General features: G+C 53.6%; 1 protein-coding gene across 1 annotated transcript; it reads left to right on the top strand.

The window, feature by feature from the left end:
- Nucleotides 1-226: 226 nt before the first annotated feature.
- Nucleotides 227-22,513, top strand: LOC140907400 (short transient receptor potential channel 2). Its single transcript, XM_073333274.2, has 13 exons — nt 227-974; nt 5,411-6,103; nt 6,830-7,033; nt 7,487-7,651; nt 8,351-8,525; nt 9,973-10,173; nt 10,874-11,036; nt 14,536-14,628; nt 15,310-15,502; nt 16,470-16,597; nt 19,151-19,220; nt 19,469-19,601; nt 20,602-22,513. The coding sequence occupies exons 1-13, from the start codon at nt 960-962 to the stop codon at nt 20,973-20,975; spliced, it is 2,607 nt and encodes an 868-aa protein (XP_073189375.1). The 5' UTR covers nt 227-959; the 3' UTR covers nt 20,976-22,513.
- The last annotated feature ends 101 nt before the right edge of the window (nt 22,514-22,614 follow it).

Raw genomic sequence — 22,614 nt, 5'->3', positions numbered from 1 at the left:
GCGACTTGATCACAATCTATAAGTACCTACCTGGAGAACAAATATTTAATAATGGGCTCTTCACTCTGGCAGCAGCCTAAGGTCTAACATGATCCAATGGCTGGAAGTGGAAGCTAGACAAATTCAGACTGGAAATAGGGCTTGAATTCTTAACAGTGAGTGTATTGGACCAATTTACCCAGGGTCAGGGTGGCTTCTCCATTACTGATGAATTTAAAATTAATAGTGGTTGTTTTTCTAAAAGTTCTGCTCTAGGAATTATTGAGAGGCAGTTTTCTGGCCTGTGCTGTACAGGGGGTCAGACAAGGTGACCACAGTGATCCCTTCTGGTCTTGGAATCTGAGAGAAACTTGGATACCGAATGTGACGGATGTACTCCAGCAGCCAAACCCATCCTCTTAATTCTCTCCGGAGAGGTCTGTTGCATCTAAGCAAGGAGTTCATTTGCTGCAGGGAAAGGATTAGGGTGTGAAAGTGACTGACAGACAGAGGAAAGAAAAACAACCAGAGAAAAACACCTGTAGTTTCCCTGCAGCAGCGTGGGAGGGCGGTTGCTGCTGCCCTCGTTAATTTCGCCCTCTGGGTGCCTGGAGCGGCCCTGCTCTCTGGAGAAGGGGCAGGTGGGTCCTGCTGCTCTTACCTGGTCATACCCGTGCCAGGGACAAACAAGACTTCATCTCTTCCCAGAGCTCTGGAGGGTGAACGGAGGGAGGAAATAAGACGCCAGCTGCTGTCCAGGTGGAGGGAGAAGGGCTGGAATTGGAGCTTTCTGGGCTGAGATGTGGCACAGTTTGGGACTTCATTTTGTGGATGTGAATGGCCTTGGGCACTGGCTCTGAACCAAAGCTTCTCCCACGGGTGACCTGGTCCCAGAGCATCCTCCAGCCCTCCCTCCAGCTGGCTGCTTCTAGACAAGGAGCAGCCGACGCAGCGGAGTGGTCTGCTGATCAGGGCTCGCCATGGAGAGCGTCATGGTGAGTAACACAGTTCTCTCTTTAACAGCCCTGCCGTGCTGAGACCCGCCCTGCCTGTCCTGTACGCAGTGTTGGGGCCACATGTGGGGTAACGCTCCGAGGAGGAGCAGGGAAAATTGGTTGCCCAGTAGGAAGGTTGAACAGCATGGTGCTGGCCACTTAAGAGGGGCTGCTCCTTAGAGAGGGTCCTTGGCTCAGGTCTCACCCTGTCTATGGTGCGTGGGTGGCACACACAGACCATGCACTAAGGGGCTTCTCAGCCACTGATCTTCAGAGTGCTCTGTGAGAGGCCCTCTCCTGGTCCCTCTGCTTTCCCCCCAACCCCACAGCTGGCTGTAGAGCTCTGTGTAGGGCTCCGTGGAGCAGCCAGTGACCTAGGAACCGGAGCAGGAGAACCCTGGGGCGAGGAGTTGATAAAAGCTGATGGTCTGTTCAGAGCTGTGCCAGGCCTACTTTAGACCTGGGCGGGCATGCAGGAGAGTTGGAAAAGGATTGGGAAGCACAATGGGATCAGTCGGACTGGGCATGAGGGGAATGCAGTTGGCTGGGGAACCAGGACCACCTCTCCTCCCCATTATATCCTGGGTTCCCCTGCCCTGCGCTCTTGGCTTTCCCTGGGGTTCAGTTAGATACGCGCTCTTGAGCATTTAAAGATGGAGTGGGGCAAGAGAGAGGCATGGATGATGCCGGGATGGGCAATGGTTTCTGCGCCAAGTCTGAGACCGCACGAGACCAAGCCATCAATGGAGCCGCAGCAGGCGTGGTCTGGCCCCTCAAATCCCTTGGTTGAATCATATCACAGGTGGCTCAGCCCTTCATCCTTCCAAGGGGCTGCAGAGGTACTGGCTTCCAGGCAGTGCACAGTGTGTGGCTGGATCCTGCTGGTTCCACCTAGGTGTTAAGGACCCAAGGGGTGGGAGGTGCAGTCAGTTGATCTGGGAGCTAGGAACTCCTGCCTTCTAATCCCATCTCTGCTGCTAAATCATTTGCCTCTTTTGCGCCTTGATCTCCCCATCTCTCAAATGGGGCCAGTGAACTACTGCCCAGGCCTGGGGTGAGTTTTAAGGGTTTGATATTGGTAACATGCTTTGAATTCATGCTTCTATGTGGTGGGGATTTGCTCAGGAACCCTTATCCAAAATATCCCCCACCCTGCAATGCACACATTTTTACTGTGCTCTGCTCAGCTGCTTCCCTCCACCCCAGAGGTGGCTACATTGTAGTGATGCTGTATCTTACACATCAAAGTGCTTTGGAGTCCATCTGGACAGGAGCATCTATAGAAATATAAAATAAATGTTTTGTCCTGTGTATTTAGTTACTGTTAATAACCAAACCCCGTCACACTCAAAAGAAGCGGCGGCTACTGCAGAAACTCTGGGGTTAACAGGAAAACTACTTCTCTCTGTATGTTTGTGCGACAGGTAAAGATACAACAGCTTAGCCATCTGAGCAGCTGCCCCTGTGAACATGGGACATGCTTTATTGCAATCCCAGACTGTACCTCTGTCCTTCCCCACTGACCTGCTTGTATGTCATGTGCAAGTGACTGAGATGAGGTATACTGAGGTTCAGGGCTGTGAGAAGTTTATGGAGGGGATGGTCTGATGAGACTACCTACAATGGCACGTGGCCCATCGGTGACTGCTAGTAGCAAATATCCACAACTGCCAGTGATGGGACACTAGATGGGGAGGGCTCTGAGTTACTACAGAGAAGTGTTTCCCAGGTGTCTGGCTGGTGGGTCTTGCCCATGTGCTCAGGGTTTAACTGATCCCCGTATTGGGGGTTAGGAAGGAATTTCCCCCCAGGTCAGATTGGCAGACACCCTGGGTGGGTTTCGCCTTTCTCTGCAGCATGGGGCAGGGGTCACTTGCTGGTATGAACTAGTGTAAATGGTGGATTCTCTGTAACTTGAAGTATTTAAACCATGATTTGAGGACGTCAGTAACTGAACCAGAGTTTGGGGTTCTGTGGCTTGTGATGTGCAGGAGGTCAGAATAGATGATCACAGTGATTCCTTCTGGCCTTAAAGGCTGAGTTAATTACAATGATCTCCCCATGCCACATTTCTGTGTAGCGCTACTATAACCCATTTAGATCTCTGACATTCTCGGAGTTTCATTTCCCTCTTTTTACAGATGAGGAAACTGAGGCACAGAACAGGGACGTGACTTGCCCAACACCTAGTGAGTCAAATGCAAAGCTGGGAACTGAACCTAGCTCTCCTGACTTCTCTGATCATTTAGCCAATGTGACAGGCTGAATTATTTTCAAGCCAGAGTTCCTTTGCAACTAGTTCCTTGCAAATGTTCGATTACCAAGCTGAGTGAGTTAGTTCTGATTGGGTGCTGAAGTCACATAGCATTGTTTCTCTTGCCTGATTGGATGAGCCTCACTCTCACAATCAGGTGCCTGGTGCAGATAGTCCCATGGAATTCATTCCCCCTCACCTCTTCTGTTCCTTGTACATATTCTTAGGCAGTGGGCACTACAGGGACTTAGATATGAACCAGATGATACAACCTGTTCCCATCCACCCGGCAGGGTTTGAACCTCAGAATACCAGTGCCACAGTATAGTACAGCCCCCTACCACTTGAGCTAAAGCAGTGACTCCATTTGCTGGCAGTGGTGGTAGGCTGTTATCCTTCAGGTGGACCAGCCTCTAGAGGGGCCATACCCAGCTTTTTGTCACTGTGAATGCCAGCAAGATGTTTTCTGAGCTGTTCTCCCCACCGCAGGCTGTTGCTGCATCTGGCAGGGCCCTTCTGAGCAGCTGTTCCTGAGCCCATCACCCAGCCCCCACCTTGTTTTTCTTCTCTTTAAAGAGCATCACTGGCTGGTTTCCAGCCCCATTTGGCTCTAATGCAGTCGAGGTGCTGTGAAATATCCAAGCTGTGAATTCAATCAGGCGTGCTTAATGAAACCTGGGGAGTTAATTAGCCAGCAGGAAATTAGCACCACCACATTTCTCCTGAGGCAGCATGTGTTGTGTTAAGCAGGGAGCTGCAACCTCTGAGCCTGGAAGGGGAGGATTAATGGAAAGAGAGGTTCCCAGCCAGCAACAGGTCTCTCTCATCCCCCATTCCAACATACTTCTGCTTCCTGCCAATGCTGCTGCTCTGCAGAGAGAGTAGCAGCGAGGAGCCAAGGGGGTGAGGCTGGGTCTGAAAAGAGCTGCTGGGCCCAAAAGGAGAGAGCGCGGTGGGTGAGCAGGCCTGTGATGGCCTGGCTACCTGGTGGAATTTCAGTTCCCTGACTCGGGTTCTGATGTCTTGTGTGCAAGGCCCTGGACAGGGGTTTGCCTTGGCTGTGGGGGCAAGACCTTGTGCACGTCCCTTAATCTCTCTCCCCATCTGTAAAGGGGAAGAATAAAGCTTCAGCTTCCTCTCTCTGTCTTGTCCCTTTAAGCTGTAAACTCTCGGAAGCAGGGACTGGCTCTTGCTGTGTGTACGTACAGCGCTGAGCACAGGGGGGCCTGGGATCTCACTGGGGGCCTCTTAGCACTGAGGTTAAAAAAAATAACAACAATCCAATGGTGGCAAGGGCTGACGGTATGGGGGACAGAAGGGAAAGTTCAAGCCAGCCCAGCCTCCCTCTGGCAGCAGCAGCCCGGCCTTCCTAAATGGGAAAGAACCACTGGATGTCAGAAGCTCCAGTCTGTATCCTTGAGCCAAATTAATTGTTGGGTAGCTCCAACCAAGTGGCCGCTGTGGGGAGGGGCTGGGTTCTGCTCTCAGGTACGTCCCTGGAGTAATTCCACAGACCTCAATGGAGCGACTCTGGCTTCACTCCAGCATAACTGAGAGCCAGATACATCCAGGTTAGATGAGTCTGCGAGTTCTCCAGGAACTCCCGCCCTGCAGACCTCAGGATGCTACTAGCTACTCATAGGAGGGATATGTCCTGATGGCTAAATCAGGCGACTGAGATTCAGGACCTCTGGGCTCCTCTCTGGGAGGAAAAGTGCTCTAGTGGCTAGAGCAGCAGGTGGAATTCAGAATACCTGGGTGCAGTTGGCTACGCTCCAGGGACTGGGGTTCACAGGGCATTTTGGTGTTTGTTCCAATTTGGAATGAAAGCAAATTTACTGAAATTTCCTGGCAAACTGGAGATCCCTAAAAATTCCATTTCTAAACCTCCACACTATGGCATTTGTGAAAGGGCATGTGAAATTGACCCTCCGTGGGTGCTATTGACTAGCACGTGTGAAACTGATGAGACCATCAGTTTGGCTCAGCAGAAAGGAGCTTGCCATTTTCAGGCAGCCCAAGCCCCAGCTCTAGCCAGGGTTCCGGCAGCTTGTGGGCTCCTTTCCAAGGAGCTGGTGCGCTGTTTTCTGTGAGCCTGCCAGGTCCCCAGCCCTGGCTCCAGCTGGGGGTTACACAGAGGCTTGCCCACCACTGTGCCCTGCTGACTCTCTGCCCCTCGCAGCAACCCAACTGGAGGGAGATAGTCAACAAGAAGCTGAAGTTTCCCAGCGAGCTCCTCGACGCCATCCAGGAGGGGGACCTGTTGCAGGTGCAGCAGCTGCTGCAGGGGAGTGACAGGATCCTGCAGCAGCAGGCCGATGGCGAGGACCGTGCGTGGCGGGAAGCCCTCAACCTGGCCATCCGCACGGGCAGTGGGGAGATCACCGGGGCCCTGCTGCGCTATGTTAAGTTTGACTTCCGCCAGATCCATGAGGCCTTGCTGGTCGCCGTGGACACCAACCAGCCCCAGGTGGTGAAGATGCTGCTGGACCGGTTGGACCAGGAGAAGAGCATCAAGATGGACATCAAGTCCTTCTCTCTGGCCTTCTTCGACCACTCCATCGACAACGCCCGCTTCGCCCCCGGCGTGACGCCGCTCACCCTGGCCTGCGAGAAGGACCTCTATGAGATCGTGGACATGCTGGTGCAGAAAGGCCACTCCATCCCCCGACCGCACAAGATCTCCTGCACCTGCCTGGAGTGCAGCAACGGCCGCACATATGACCTGCTCAAGTTTTCCCTCTTCCGGATCAACACCTACAAGGGCATCGCCAGCCGGGCCTATCTCTCCATTGCCAGCGAGGATGCCATGCTGACGGCCTTCAAGCTCAGCCGGGAACTGCAGCGCCTCTCCTGCAAGGAGCCAGAGTTTAAGGTGAGGCTCTCTGCAGTTTCCATGCCGAGGCTGGGGTCTTGGTTCCACTCTCCGTCCGTCCTTGTTCTGCGGGTAGCCACGGTGCTGCACTCAGAATGCAGGGTTCCACCTCCCGTGGGGTGATGGGTCTGCAGGACCCAGGGAATGAAGAGAGGCATCTGGTGTAGGCTGGTGCAACATGCTAGACTTCAGTGGAGTTACACCTGCTTCTACCAGCTCTGAATTTGGACCCTGGGGGTTTAACACAGTCATCGTCCCTCCCCAGTGTGAGCCAGGGGTCGGGGGGGGGGAATGACTTTTGCTTCCCCCTGATTCTACTCCATGGAGATGTTCAAACATGTGCATCGTGGCATCCACAGGAGCCAAATCCTCTGTTGAACCTGGCTGAGATATTTGCCTCTCTCCCACCCTGCAGCAGGGAGTTCTACAGGTTAATTGTACATATGTAAATGTGTGGCCCTCTCATTCTGAGCACCTCTTGTTGTGCTGTTATGGGAGGGGCCCCGCAGAAATGGCCCCTATTGACTACGGTCATACAGTCATAGAATGTAAGGCTGAAAGGGACCTTGAGAGGTCACCCAGTCCAGCCCCCTGCACGAATAAAGGAGGCAAAGCCATGACCAACCAGAGACAAAGGGCACAAGGAAAACCCTTGCAGCAGTAGAAGGTGATGGGACCTTTGCTCAAGTATTGCCCCCTTGCCTCCCACCTATCTCCCTCCTGCAGCCAGAGTACCTCAGCCTGGAGCTGCTGAGCCAGGAGTTTGCCTTCGAGCTGCTGGGGATGTGCCGTAACCAGAGCGAGGTGACAGCTGTGCTGAATGACCTGGGGGACAGCGAGGAGGAGGAGAAGCTGGACAGCCAGGCCTTCGAGGAGGGCATCCCCAACCTTGCCCGGCTCCGGCTGGCCGTCAACTACAACCAGAAGAGGGTGAGTCCAGGAAGGAGACTAGGAGGCTTTGGTGTCCGTAGGCAGCACTCAGCACTGAGCCAATACCCCAGTGGAGGACTAGGGGATGCTGCAGGTACAGTCTTTCAGATGAGATGTCATCCGGGAGTCAGGGTGTGAACCCTGGAATCCTGGTTCCAGGGTGCACCATTCCTCTCTAAATTCCCCCCTTAAATATCACTTAGATGTGGGATCATCTTTCACCCCATGCCCGTAGCTTTTGTTTAGTGAAGCTATGCAGCAGCTAAACCATGTGCCACCCCAGAGGTGGCTGCATGTCACTGGTAGGTGAGGGCTCTTTAGAGGCAGCATCCCTGTGTACGGCTTTGGGACCTTTTGGGCTGAAAGGGCTGGGGCAACAGAAAGCTACCGGTGGTTATAAATATTTTTGTTCCCACCTAACTGACTTCCTCCCCCTGTGTCCTTCTGGATCAGTTTGTTGCCCATCCCGTCTGCCAACAAGTGCTGTCGTCCATCTGGTGCGGGAACCTGTCAGGCTGGCGTGGGAGTAACACGCTCTGGAAGTTCTTTGTCTCCTGTTCCATCTTCCTGACCGTGCCCCTTCTGTGCTTGTTGTACTGGATTGCCCCGAAGTCGCGGGTGAGCAGCCTTCCAGGCCACGATGGGACCCAACAAGGGGGCAGAGTCTACATCTGCTACTGCAGGGTTCTGACACTCCTTCTGGACCCTCAAGAGACGAGAGACTGGCTAGAGAGACCTTGGGTCTTATCCAGGCTGCCAATCCCTACGTGCCCATGGAAACTTGATTGCAATTCTACTAATTTCTCTCCCTAGAACTGAGCCAACAGTGTGTGGGTGTAAATTATTCACCCATATCCCATGAATTTGAACTCCCCCATATTTGTACCCCTTCTGAGTTCATTCTCCATTGTTCCAGCGTGTCCGATTTGCTGCTGCAAATGCTCACGTAGGGGGAGTTTTATGCTTCTCCCTTGCTCAATTGTATGTTGATATTGGGCCCCGATCTGCGCGGGGAGATCCTTGCACAACACACTGGCTAAGCGTGCGTCGTGGCCTCCGCTAGCAGCAGCTTCGCTGTAGGGTAACAGCCTACTATTGCTGTCTGCTAATAGAGTCCCTCCGTTAGCTCTGTGTGGTGGTGCTGACGGCCCAAGGAGAGGCAGTTGCTGCGTCTGTGCAGCCCCCGCAGTGAGCTCAGTGGGTCCCAGCGCAGGCCAGGATGAGTGTGGAGCCGTGGGCCTCTGCCCTCCAGAAATTGGCAGCCGTGGGACTCTTTGCAGCTCTGAGGCGTGACGCTGCCTGTGCATCCCTGGGCAGGTTGGCAAAATGCTAAAGATCCCAGTGATCAAGTTCCTCCTCCACTCGGCCTCGTACTTCTGGTTCCTGATCTTCCTGCTGGCGGAGTCCATAGTCCTGGAGCAGAAGCACCACATCTTCTTGGGACGCAATCAGACCCTGTGGGAGAACTCCCTGCACATGCTCTGGGTGGCTGGTAGGTTGCGGGAAGAATGCCTGGCAGGGAGGGGTGTTGGCAGGGAACTACAAAAGCACAGGATTCAAGGAGAAGCAGGTGGCCGCTGCTGTCTTAAGCAGGGTGTCTAGGCCCTGTGTCAACTGTCTGCACCCCAGGGAATCCCACCCTCTGGGTGCAGTCCCCCCGCTCCCCCAATCCCTCTGGGTGCAGCCCCCCCACCTCTGAATCCCTCTGGGTGCAGCTCCCCGCCTCTGAATCCCTCTGGGCGCAGTTCCTCCCGAATGTCTATGGGCACAGCTCCCCCACCTCTGAATCCCTCTGGGCACAGCCCCCCACCTCACCCCTGAATCCCAATGTGTAGCAGCGGGAGCCGATTCGAGAGCCGTGAAGGGGGTTTCCCCCTCCAGGGTTGATCGAATTTTTGTCGCCTCTGCTGAGCCGGCCAGCACGGGGCCTGTGGCAGTTCCTAGGGGGACGCGCGCCTGCCTGGGACTGGACCGAGACCTCTCACTGACCGCGCTGAAGCCAGCTGCTGTTAATAATCTTCAGTCCCAAATCCAGCCCCCAGCAGGGCTTTGTGTCCCTAAGTCTTCTCAGCTCCTACGTAGACAGGAGGTTTCAGGGCAGATAGACGTGGGGAGGGAAATCAGCCTCCAGCAGGCGACACTGTCTGTACGTGCAGGGCCCCAGGGCTCTGGGGAAGAGAGAAACAGCTGGGTGGAGCTGGCTCGACAGGAATGAGTTGGGTGGATGGTTTCCCTGGCCGTGGTATGATGCGATAATCGTTAGCTCTGAAGGGAGCCGCACTCTCCCATTGGAACCGGCTGAGCTGAGCCCCTAGGGTCGGAATCTGCCTGTGAGCACCAGAAGTGATTGCCTGCCACAGGCTACCTGCTCCCGGGGTTGTTTTTGTTTTTCAGACCGGTGCCCAAAGGGTGTCTGGATGCAGGCGGTGGGAGGGGATTCAGAGAAGAGCAGGGATGGGGGTGAAAGGGCTCTTATCCCATCTCTTATGGGGATGGGATAAGAGAACTAAGGGCCGGATGCTGCATCCATTGCAGTCAATGGTGAAACCCTCCCCATGGGGGCAAGCCTGGGCGCTGGGTCGGTCTAGGGTCTGGGAGCGGCCTGCAGATCTCTCCAGGGTGCGAATCCCCACGTGGGGAGAGAGAATTGGGGGGGGCATATATGGGGGCGTCGCTAGGGGTCGTCATGACTTTTATTGTGGAGGCCCCAGCTGCGATCAGGAGCCCGCTGTGCTGGGTGCTGTATGAACACCCTGCCCGGGGGAGCTGATGGGGCAGAGAGGCAAGGCAGACAAGAGGGGGAAGAAGGAAGGATGATTCCCCCACCCCGATTTGCAGAGGGGGAAACTCTGCCCAGAGGCTGAATCCAACCCACCCCCTTGGGAGGTATCTGCCCGAGGGGGCTTGGTGCTCATGCTTTGCTCCCCCACCCCGGTCAGGCTTCTTCTGGTACGAGTGCAAGGAGGTGTGGATCGAGGGGCTGCGCAGCTACCTCCTGGATTTGTGGAACTACCTGGACATCGTCATCCTCAGCCTGTACCTGGCCTCCTTCACGCTGCGGGTGCTGGTCGCCGTGAGGGGCCGTCTGCACTGCCTGGACGCCCCTTCCTCGCCGGGGTGCTACTACTTCACCAGAGCCGGTGAGCAGCTGCGGCTGGGGCACCTCGGCTTTCATCTCGGCCTCCCTCCGCCCCCTCCAGCTGCTGGCCCGGCCCCGCTCCTCCCGCTCGGCATGTCTAGTGCTACACGTTCATCCCCCGAATGGGCGCTGCATGGCCTTGCTTCACCCCACCCTGCCCCGCTGATGGGCCTCGGCCTTGCCCCGCAGACAAACCTCTCTCCGGGGGAGAGGAGCTCTCTGTGGCCTATTCGCTCCTTGGCCTCTTACCAACAAGGAGGCCTGTCAGTGCTGGCAGGGACAGTGGCTTTGCGACCGGCTTTGGATCATTTCCCCAGCCCCCGCCCCACCCCCACCCCCCCAAGCCGTCCCATCCCCTCTATGAAACCTCCGCATACCCTACTTTGAAAGATTTCCCTTTCCAGCTTACGGCCGGACCTTTTCCTCCCTCCGGAGCCTTCCAGACCCCAAGCAGCACGTTCAGCCGCAAGTTACTGGCTCAATGACAATTATAGGCACTTTTATATGGCAAGTCGGTGTCATTATCCTCATTTTACCGATGGGGAAACTGAGGCACGGGGCAGGACAAGGACTCACCCAGCAGGCCAGTGACGGAGCCAGGAATAGCCCTCAGTCCCCACACCCTATCCACTAGGCCACACAATAAAGGTCCCCCTGCCTTTCCGGCCCTGTGTCTCTGAGGTTCCTCTCCCCGTGTGCAGGACGGCACGAGTGGCAGCCTGAAGACCCCCAGTTTGTCGCCGAGGTGCTGTTTGCGGTGACCAGCATGCTGAGCTTCACCCGCCTAGCCTACATCCTGCCTGCCCATGAGTCCCTGGGCACCCTGCAGATCTCCATCGGGAAGATGATCGACGACATGAGCCGGTAGGGGCTGAATCCCCTCCATCCCCTTCACCTTGGGGTCGCCTCCCACCCTGCGGCCCCATCAGACCGTCCCTAAATGGAGCCAGATGGTGGGTACAGGCCGCGGTGCGTGAATGCCTCCCAGTAACGTGGTGCTAAGCACCGTCTGCTCTCGCTGATGTCACGAGCCAGGCCCAGAGAGAAGGCCCTCCCCCCCCCCCACGGCGTATCTAGTGCAGGCCGCTGGCGGTGCGCGCTGCTGGCCCATGCTACGACGCTACGGGGACAGACACAGGCTGAGGATTGAAATAGGACTGGAGAGGCCCAGCAGAATGCAGCGTTCGCTTTGCTGTGCGAGCCCCTCACAGCCTGAAATCATGCGGGGGACATGTCCCTCCACCTGGCTATCGGGGTGTCCTGGGGGAATGGGCTAGGGGGCTAGCACCCCGTATTATCCACTGGCAGCTGCCTTGCATGTTGCTCTGGCAGGATGTCTTAGCCCCGTCCCTGTGGATCCACATCCACGGCTTGGTCTACACTTAAATTGCTGTAGGTACATCAGAGCTCGGGGTGTGAAAAAAAAAAATCCCACCCCCCTGACCGAGACCCCTGTGCCAGCCTACCCCCAGGCACAGGTCCACCTAGGTCCAGGGAAGAACGCTCGTGGAAGCAGTGTTCCTACGGCGAGGGAAAACCCCTTCTGTGGCTGACAGCCTCATCTCCGCTGTAGGGTTATGCTGGTAGAGCTGCGGTGGCATAGGGTCTAAACTAGCTGTTCCCGCTCATGAAAGATCTTGGAGTCATTGTGGACAATTCTCTGAAATCATCCACTCAGAGTGCAGCGGCAATCAAAAAAGCGAACAGAACGTTGGCACTCATTAAGAAAGGGGTAGATAATAGGACAGAAAATATCATATTGCCTCTATATAAATTAGAGCTGTCAATTAATCGCAGTTAACTCACGTGATTAACTCAGAAAAATTAATCGTGATTAAAAAAATTAATCGTGATTAATCACACTGTTAAACACTAGAAAACCAATTGAAATTTATTAAATATTTTTGGATGTTTTTTCTACATTTTTAAATATATGGATTTCAATTACAACACAGAATACAAAGTGTACACCCCTCACTTTGGATTATTTTTGATGACAAATATTTGCACTGTAAAAATGATAAACAAAAGAAAATACATTTTTCAATTCACCTCATACAAGTGCTGTCATGCAATCTCGTTATCGTGAAAGTGCAAGTTACAAATGTAGGAGTTTTTTTTGTTACATAACTGCACTCAAAAACAAACCAAGGTAAAACTTTAGAGCCTACAAGTCCACTCAGTCCTACTTCTTGTTCAGCCAATCGCTCAGATAAACAAGTTTGTTTACATTTACGGGAGATAATGCTGCCCACTTCTTAATTACAATGTCACCTGAAAGTGAGAACAGACATTTGCATGGCATTGTTGTAGCTGGCATCGCAAGATATTTACGTGCCAGATGTGCTTAAGATTCATAGGCCTCTCCATGCTTCGGCCATTGTTCCAGAGGATATACTTCTATGCTGATGACGCTTGTTAAAAAAATAATGCGTTAATTAAATTTGTGACTGAACTTGGGGGAGAATTATGTCCCTGCTCTGTTTTACCCGCATTCTGCCATATATTTCATGTTATAGCAGTCTCCGATGATGACCCAGCACATGTTCTTCATTTTAAGAACACTTTCACTGCAAATTTGACAAAATGCAAAGAAGATACCAATGTGAAATTTTTAAGATAGCTACAGCATTTGATCCAAGATGCGGAAACTACAGAACCCAAACCACCAAAAAAGAAAATCAACCTTCTGCTGGTAGCATCTGACTCATGATGATGAAAATTAACATGCATTGGTCTGCACTGCTTTGGATCGTTACCAAGCGGAATCCGTCATCAGCATGAACGCATGTCCTCTGGAATGATGGTTGAAACATCAAGGGACACGTGAATCTTTAGCACATCTGGCATGTAAATATTTTGCGACACCAGCTATAACAGTGCCATGCGAACGCCTGTTCTCACTTTCAGATGACATTGTAAACAAGAAGCAGGCAGCATTACCTTCTGCAAATGTAAACAAGCTTGCTTATCTGAGCGATTGGCTGAACAAGAAGCAGGACTGAGTAGACTTGTAGGCTCTAAAATTTTACATTGTTTTATTTTTGAATGCAGGTTTTTTTGTACATAAATCTACATTTGTAGGTTCAACTTTCATGATAAAGAGATTGCCCAACAGTACTTGTATGAGGTGAATTGAAAAATACTATTTCTTTTGTTTTTTACAGTGCAAATATTTGTAATAAAAATATAGAGTGGACATTGTACACTTTGTATTCTGTGTTGTAACTGAAATCAATATATTTGAAAATGTAGAAAACACCCAAAATATTTAAATAAATGGGATTCTATTATTATTTGACAGGATTCTATTATTGTTTAACGTTAATTGTGATTTTTTTTTATTGCACAATTAATCACAATCTATTTTTTTTTAATTGCTTGACAGCCCTAATATAAATCCATGGTACACCCACCTCTTGAATACTGCGTGCAGATGTGGTCGCCCCATCTCAAAAAAGATATATTAGAATTGGAAAAGGTTCAGAAAAGGGCAACCAAAATTATGAGGGGTATGGAACGGCTGCCATATGAGGAGAGATTAATAAGACTGGGACTTTTCAGTTTGGAAAAGAGACGACTAAGCAGGGATATGATAGAGGTCTATACAACCATGACTGGTGTGGAGAAAGTAAATCAGGAAGTGTTATTTACCCTTTCTCATAACACAAGAACTAGGGATCACCAAATGAAATGAATAGGAAGCAGGTTTAAAACAAACAAAAGGAAGTATTTCTTCACACAATGCACAGAGCTCTGGACATGCTTGCTTACCCCAATAAACATCATATTGTCTGAACTTCGGACTTCTGGTCTTCTGCTTTCTGTCTGCATGACAAGAACCAGGGGAGGGGCTAAAGGGAAAGCCCCCTAACAGTTGTGAAGGCCAAGACTATACCAGGGCTCAAAAAGGAACTAGATAAATTCATGGAGGATAGGTCCATCAATGGCTATTAGCCAGGATGGGTAGGGATGGCATGCATAGCCTCTGTTTGCCAGAAGCCGGGAATGGGCGACAGGGGATGGATCACTGGATGATTTACCTGTTCTGTTCATTCTCTCTGGGGCACCTGGCATTGGCCACTGTCGGAAGACAGGATACTGGGTTAGGTGGAGCTTTGGTCTGACCCACTCTGGCCGCTCTTATGGATGCCGGCACAGTCTCCATAGTGTCAACGTACCAAAGGGTGAGAGGGGTAATTGGCTGGCTGAGACTGTGGCGGTGCTGGGGGTGGTGGCAGTGGTGGGTTTGTGCACTGGACACATCCCCACGATGAACAGGGCTTATCAGACTAGGGTCCTCTAGGTCAGGCCCCATGGCTCCCTGCCTCTCTGATCTCCTCTCTGGGCTTTCCCCCCACAGGTTCATGTTCATCCTCATGATCATTCTTACCGCGTTCCTGTGCGGACTCAACAACACCTACGTTTACTACCAGGAGTCCCAGCGGCTGGGGAAGTACGGCTTCGCGCATCCAGGGCTCTCCCAGGGCCTCCCGGCTGGGCCAGATGCTTTGCATCGCGATGCCTGAGGCTGAGAGAAAGGGTCAAAGGTCCCTGCCCTATCCAGGCGATTCCCTGGCCCCTCTCTGGGCACACGCCAGCAACGTGAATGGGGGTTGTAGCGTGAGCGGGGAGCCATGGGGCAGCACTTTGGGGTGCTCTGCTGATGAAGCCTGTGGTGGAATTGGGAGGCACGGTTTATCGGTAGAAGGGGATTCCGAGGAACCCTGTGGGGAGTGGTCTATGGGGAGAATGAAAGGAGCTGAAGACGGTGATGAGCACTCAGAGGGGATGTGATCAAGTGTTTGGGATGTCCCGGCACTTCGGGAGGGAGCGGGGTTGTGTGGGGCGCTGGTGGGGATTTAACGAGGAATAATGGGGTGAAAATATAGGCCGCATCTCAAGCAAACCTTCCTGGGGGCCCAGGTGGGTGCTGGCAAGTGTCTTCTGAAGGGTCCTGTAGCAGTTAGGACTTGCCCAGGAAGATCTAGTGGACACACAGGCCAATCCTGCATCACCTGGGGAGCTGCTGTTGATGTCAGTGGGGTCAGGATTGGGGCTGTCTCGCACACTTGTTAGGGTGGGGCACGCCCGGCTTGTAACCAGGCCCCACTCTTTGCTGCCCCCTTTCTGTCAGCTTCAATGAGACGTTCCAGTTCCTGTTCTGGACCATGTTCGGGATGGAGGAGTACAGCGTGGTGGACATGCCCCAGTATGCCCTGGCGGAGTTCGTGGGGCGGGCGCTCTATGGGATCTTCACCATCATCATGGTTATCGTCCTTCTCAACATGCTCATCGCCATGATCACCAACTCCTTCCAGAAGATCGAGGTGAGGGCCGCTGGCAGCCCCGCCAGAGTGCGCCTGGGCCCCGCCCTGGAGCAGAGTGACCCCGTGGGGAATAGGCCTCCTCTTCCGCAGCTTCTCTTCTCCCTGGCACTCCCCGCGCTGTTAAAATAACCAGCAATTGGGCAATTCCACTCAGCCTCCCCTAAATCTCCCTCCTTCTTCCTCCCCCAAGGCCCCATCAAAATGCAGTCCCTGTTTGTCGTATTCCTATGCGCTGTCGAGAGGGCTGTGGTGCCCCACCCCAGAAGTGGCTGCATTTCTCCCTTACACACTCACTGGAGGCCCTTCGCGTACAAGGGTGAAATTCCCCTCTGTGCAGCAGGTCCATATGAGTCCCTCTGCTGACGACCCTGCACTGGGCACAGCTCTCGCTCTTGCAGTGATGCCAGCTTCCCCACTGGGCCTAGCATGTGTCCTTTGCCTTGAGAGTACGTTCCTGTCACCGTCCCTGAGCAAGCCTGCTCCTGCCTGGCCCGGCTGCAGACCAATGGCTGGTGCATGCTGGAGAAGGGTCCCTGGGTGCTCTCCTTAAGTGGATCAGGCCCCACCCACCAGCTGGGGATGCCCAGGTGTTGGACTAGCTAGTGCCACACCTGTGATCTCGTTGAGTTCCGCCCCGCAGGGCAGCTGGTGCCCAGGATCCGAGCCGGCCTCCATCCCAGAGCCTCAGCCCCCCGGCTCTCCCCGGTGCTAGAGTTGTCCCTCTCCCCTGCCTGTGCCGATGCTGTTCAATACAATTTCACCCGTTATATGGCACCAAAGTGGAGGGGAGAGGGCAGGTCATGAGACCGACCAGCTGGCTGTGGTCTGAGGGAATGGGGGCGACCGTGGGGCTTCTAGAAAGCGGGTGGGAAGATCACACGAGGCCCCAAAGGTCTCTGATGGCCGCCCAACGCAGGAGGCCCCAGTGTAGATCGCAACCTGCTTTTCCCCCCTGTTTGCTTTTCAGAACGATGCGGACGTGGAGTGGAAGTTCGCCCGCTCCAAGCTCTACCTGTCCTACTTCAGGGAGGGCCTGACACTTCCTGTACCGTTTAACATCGTTCCCACGCCAAAGTCCCTCTTCTACGCAGTCAGGTGACGTCCGCGCCGCGGCAACGAGTCGCTCTAGTACACGAGCAGCTCAGAGATGTTAGTCAGCTCAGCCTCACGAGTCAGGATAATCCCCATTGTACGGGTGGGAAACTGAGGCACAAAGTAACTTGCCCAAGGTCACACACGGAGTCTGTGGTGGAGTAGGGACTTGAACCCACATCTCTTGAGTGCTCATCCAGGGCCCTAGATACCAGGCCATCTAGCCACTGGCGTTTCACGTTCTGGGGATCAGCTGCTTTGCAAAGAGAGTCACTTCTGAGCCGAGCTGGCTGAACTGGTTTTGTTCAAATCTATTTTCAACCAAAAATGCCCTTTTTTTTAAAACTATGACAAGTTGTGAGGAAAATATTATGGTGGGTTATTTTTGTAGAAGTTTTTCAGAGTATTTCTGACTCAAAAAACCCTGAAAACTGAAAATGTTTTGGTTTTTTGCTGTCTGGTTTTTCCTTCTTTCTCTCCCTTTCCTCCTCATTTCAGTGGCAAAAGGGTGGGGAAAACATTAAAGTGGAACATTTGGAAAGTTTTCATGAATGATTTCAAGTAAATAATTGTTTTTCTTCTGAAATGTTTCTCCAAACATACCTAGCGGTTTGTCAACCCTTTCTCCTGAGGAGACCTAGACAGGTTTGGAGAAAGGAACTAATGCAGGGAACGCTGGAGTGTTCCACAAAGGAAAAGCTTCTCACTTGGTGCAGCGGGTTAAGGGAGATGATTCAGATATTACTAGATTTGAAGGCCAGAAGGGATCATTAGATCATCTAGTCTGACTCCTGTAGGGCAGTGTTTCTTGACCTTTTCAATACCCGGGACGGGCTTGCTGCTGTGTGTCAGGGAAATCTCAGGGACTGGCGCCGGGCCATGGACCGGTCATTGACTCTGCTGTATGGCACAGGGCAGAGGCTTTCACCCAGTTACCCCTGTACCAAGCCCAATAACTTGTGTTCCACTAAAGCATCTTCCAGAAAGGGATCTGGTCCCATTGGAAGACAATCCTCATGAGACCGAGAATCTGCCACTTCCCTTGGGAGTTTGTTCCAATGGTTAATCAGCCACACTGTTAAACATTTGGGCCTTATTGCTAATTTGATTTGGTCTGGTTTTAGTTTCCAGCCATTGGTTCTTTTTCTGTCTAGATTAAAGACCCCTTTTCTACCTGGTATTTCCTCCCTGTGAAGGTAGCTATACACTGCAATCATGTCGCCTCCCCTCCTTCTCTTTGACGAGCTAAAATCAGAGCGAGCTCTGTATCTCACGGTGAGCTGTTTTCTCCAATCCCTGAATCATTTTTGTGCTGTTTCTGCACCCTCTCCCATTTTCCAACGTCCTGTTTAAAATGTGGAAGCCAGCACCAGCCGTGGTGTCAGTCCTGTATCGGGCTCGCCAATGTCACCTCCTCCCCGCACTGGCTGTGACTGAGCGAATGAACTGTGCCATGCTGCGGGCTGACTCCCCGAGAGCTGCCCTCGGGGTGACTTTGGCCCTGTCTGTCTGTCTGCGCTCTACCGAGCGTGCCGGTTCCGTTGTATGTTTCAGCGCCCACGTCCCCATGCAGCCAGAGAGGAAGGCATTGGCTGCATTGATAACGGAAAACACTGCTGCCTCCCACTGGCTCTTGCCTACGTTAGAGACACAGAGTAGAGCTGCCACCCATCCGACTTTTACCCGGATGATCCGGTTTTTGGCTTCTGGGTCTGGGTGCTGTTTAGGGTTGCCAAGTGCTCGGCGGAAAGTCAGGTCCGAAAGGGGACCTGGCAACCCTAAAGGGCACCGAACCAAAAGTCCGGTTTCCGCGGGGTGGGGGCAGGCGCCAGGTTGTTAACCCATGACAGCCCCTGCTTGGCTGGGGCCACCGCCTACCTGCAGGCAGCAACTTGAGATGATCTACCAATTGACTGGGACCTGGGGGGCGGGGGCGGGAGAGGAGTGAGCGCTGGGGCGGGGCTTTGGGGGAAGAGGTGGAGAAGGGGCGGGGCCTCAAGGGATGAGGTGGGCAGGGTCTTGGGGGAAGAGGCAGGGCAGGGATGTGGCCTTGGGAAGAGGTGGAGAAGGGGTGGGGCCTCAAGTGATGAGGTGAGCAGGGCCTTGGGGGGGCCGGTTACCAGCAATTAGAAAGGTGGCAATCCTAACACAGAGGCAGTTGCTAAAAGGCTCCTATTTGCAGCCCAGCGCCCAGCACTCGCTGAAAAGACTCACTGCGGAGTGAAGCTTGTTCCCGTGGGCTCTAGTTCTCATGGCTTGTTGGCCGCAGTGCAGCTGGGGCTAGCAGACCGTCTCAGATCTGCGGCTTGGTAGCTGTCAAGGTTAAAAGTTAGGGGATAAAATCTCTTCTGAAGGATGATGGGCCTGAACCTGAATCCTGGAATGGTTTGGATCTGAACACTGTGGCTAGGACTCATCTCTCCATTGGGCCAGAACCAGAAACCGGCTCCAGACTCCCCCAGATTTTGGATTCCTTTGGACCTGGATTCAGATTTTAACGTAGCATCCCCAGGGCTGGCTGTACTTTCCAATGACGTGTCCTTTTGCATTCCCCAGGGGCATCTTCCGGTTCATTTGCTGCTCCAAACCCAAGAGACAACCGGATTACCCCCCGATTCCCACCATCGTAAGTTCCCTGTCTGTCTGTCTGCAGACCGAGCCCTGGGGAAAGTTACCTTGGCATTGAGACTGCTTTATCCTCAGCCTTGTGCTCCCCTGGAGTCCATGGCAAACTTCTTTTCCAGTCGTGTCCTGGACTGTAAAATGGTTGTTTGAAGAGGGCGAGCGAGCCCCCAGGCGTTGCAAGATGCCAGGTAAATGCTAAGCCGTGTTGGTATCCGGCACCCGTGTAACCCTGTTTCCCACCCTCTTCAGGCTAACACCGCCCTGGAGGACGTCGGCCTGGGCGGGGAGAGCCGCCGTACCTATCGGCTGCAGGTCATCAAGGCTCTGGTGCAGCGCTACGTCGACACGGCCAGGCGGGAGTTTGAGGAGAGCAGGCGGAAAGGTAACCCTGCCACTGTGCGGGGCCTTGGGCACTGGTGAACCTCGGGCCCTCCTGTTCTCTGCCCGTGGCACGTCAAGCCTAGTCTGCTGTGGGCTGTGATACTCTAGTCTCATTCGGTTGCTGGGCTTAGCATCTGGCTGCTGGGAGGGGCTGGTGGCCTGTGATACATGGCAGCTCACACTGGACGATCTAGGCTACTTTCTGGCCTTAAACTCTGTGACTCTGTCTGGTAGCTCTGGAGAGCCCCCTCCACCCTGGCAAATGAGGGCTTGACTGGGACTCCATAATACAGTGGGGAAGGGAGGGAAGGAGAAATAGAGGGCGGGCAGGATGAGGGTCAGGAAGAAGCAGGTGTCACATGTCAGCAAAGTGTGGGCCACGTCCCCTTCTAGTGGCCATTTCCCTGAAGGATAACTGCCTACTACTGCTGCCATTTAGTGGAGTTACTCCTTTAGCTCAGGCAGTAATGGTCTGTGCTATGCTGCAGAAGGTCCATGTGGATGACCCATGTGGTAGAAGGACAGTGGCTCCTGGAAGTTGGAACCCAACGTGCCCGTGCTGCTCATCCACCCCAAGAACTGGCTCCACATGTGGGTGTGTCTAAGGGCAGAGATGGGGATCCTTGAATCTAATGAACGCTCTTGAGCCCTAAGAGAGAAAATGTTTCCGGTATTTAGAAACGGATGTAATCTGTACCAGGCTCCCAGTTCCCGCAGTGTAAAACCAGAGCTCAGTGGAGTGACTCCAGTTACACCAGTGTAAAAGCAGAGCCGCTGCATTGAGCTCAGTGGAGTGACTCCAGATTTACCCCTGCGTAGCTGAGATCAGAATCGGGCCAGTAAACCAGCCTTGCTCCTGGGGCTGCCCCCAGGCGAGATGCACAAGGATGCCGCTCGCCGAGCAGGCGTGATGGTTACCAGTGGGCTGCGGTGGGTGCAAGGCGGGCGGGCTCTCCCCATAGCCCTGCGCTCACCTGGCCCTGCCTGTGCTTCGTTCCCAGACCTGGGGAACCGTATCACTGAGCTGAACAAGTCGGTGTCGCGCCTGCATGCGGAGGTGAAGTGCCTGCATCACAGCCCGCCTGCCCCCGCCAGCCCTCTGGACGGGGCCAGCCCGCTGCACAGATACGTCCTGCGGGTCCAGGACAACTTCCAGAACTTCAGCCAGGCCTCGGGCAGCTCCGGCCCGGGCTCCCCGGCCCAAGTGATGGTGCACCAGGACAGGGCTGCCGGGAGCGACCCCCAGCCCTACCCCGAGGAGCTCTCCCTTGGCCCCCAGCACAAGATGTCTCCTGGGGAGGGGGACCGAGCTGGAGAGCCAGATGACCCGAGTTCCCATCCAGCAGAGGAAGCCGACTCTGGCCCCAGCCTCTAGCAGCTCAGGGCGGCGTTTCCACGGCGGTCTGGAGCCAAGCAATAACAGCCACGCCCATCACGTCTAGTGCAGCCGAAGGATCCCAAAGCATGTTGTATGCTGCTCCTGCTGGCTTGTGCCCCAGCCCAAGCAAGCAGGGAGCTCGCTGCCTCTCCCACACGGGGTGGGGGTTGAAGCATGGCTGATGGTCCAGTCAGGCTCCCTGTCCACCAGGCAGCTGCTTTGATGGAGAGCAATGCCTGGGTAGCCGAGCTCCCCGCCCAGTCATTAGGCAGATGGGCTGTAGCACCAGCTAGGTTTCTTTTACTTTGAGTCAATGTTTATGTCAAGTCCTTGGGTGTTACAAACTGGGCCCCTGCAACTTGAATATAGAGCCCCGGAGAAAATACCTCCACCCACTGTACCCACCACTGACATGCTCCCCCCTCTTGGGTGCAATGAGGCAGCTGACTGACAGTGATTGCTTGTTTGATCGAGGGCTGCCTCGGTCACAGTGGAAAGGGAGAGAGAGAGAGCAGGGGCCAGGAGATCTATTTGAAGCGTGTCTGAGCAGGGGACTAGCCCAGTGGCACAGGACTAGCACAGGGCACTGTCGTGCTGGGGATCCTGGCGCAGGGCCAGGCTGGGAGTGCTGCAGGGTGCTCGGAGGGGGGGTTGACTTCTCCTCTAGGGTCCAGCTCCATGTGATGCTAGAGCAGGACAGACAGGCTGCGGAGTGAGCTGTGTGCAGCTATTGTATAGACTGTCCCATGTAGTCGTCTGGGAGGGAAATCAAGGGCACTCCTAGAGACACCGAAACCAGTCCCTGCCTTCCTGGCCTGCCAGCTGAGATCTTGCTCATAGTTTGTTATAGGTGCAATTCTGTGATCAGGAGGTAGCCAGTTAATGAACCCAGGCTGCTGCAGCCTTGAAGTGTGGTTCTGCTCCGACACGTGACTGGCCGTGTGTGTGTCTGTGTGTTTGTTTTGGGGGAGGGGAATCCATGCTTGTTGTGGCTTAATGACTCCAGCTCAAACCGTTCAATTTGCGATAAGAAGAATATATTGCTTTGGGTTTTTCCTTTCCTCCTCTAATCGCCAGCTCCACAAATTCCCACTGGGATCTGAGTGTCAAGCTGGGTTCTCTTCTGCTTCTGTGTGCTCCTGGGAACATTTCCATGGAGGTCAGTGGGCTTAGGATCAAAGCCTTCAGCACATTTCTCACGCCAGTTTAGTTAGTGCCCAGCTGTGTCTGCTATAGAAGATTGACTAGCTAGATTCCTGAAGCTTGGGAGCTGTCGGGAAGTTTAGAAGATGTAATATTCAGACAGGCTCTGTCCTGGTTTCTGATCCGTAACTTGTTATTTGTAGCCCCAGAAAGTTTACTAGGTTCTGCCTGGGTCTTTAAAACAATGCACAATGGAAGGGTCTAATAAATATCTTATTTCACCGTGGAAACAGGAGTGAATCAAGCCCCGCTTTGTGTCTTTAACACCTTGTATTCACATTGTAGAATAAACTATTGCTTCGTCCCAATAAATACAGCAACCCTGTCTTGCACTGTTGTGTCACTCGTCACTGGGGAAGGTTCTAACGTTGCACAAGTGGATTCTGCAGTCCTAAAGCAAGATCTCCATTGGGAGTGGAGGCTGCAGGGTAAG

The sequence above is a fragment of the Lepidochelys kempii genome, chromosome 1 (genome assembly GCF_965140285.1).
Source record: "Lepidochelys kempii isolate rLepKem1 chromosome 1, rLepKem1.hap1, whole genome shotgun sequence".
NCBI lineage: Eukaryota > Metazoa > Chordata > Testudines > Cheloniidae > Lepidochelys > Lepidochelys kempii.
This window is presented reverse-complemented; position numbering and strand designations above follow the sequence as displayed.

Bases quoted from the DNA above. Each gene is read 5' to 3' on its own strand.
- LOC140907400 (XM_073333274.2), top strand. The intron at 7,034-7,486 runs GTGAGTCCAGGA...CTTCTGGATCAG, and splicing joins TCAACTACAACCAGAAGAGG to TTTGTTGCCCATCCCGTCTG. The intron at 8,526-9,972 runs GTAGGTTGCGGG...CACCCCGGTCAG, and splicing joins GCACATGCTCTGGGTGGCTG to GCTTCTTCTGGTACGAGTGC.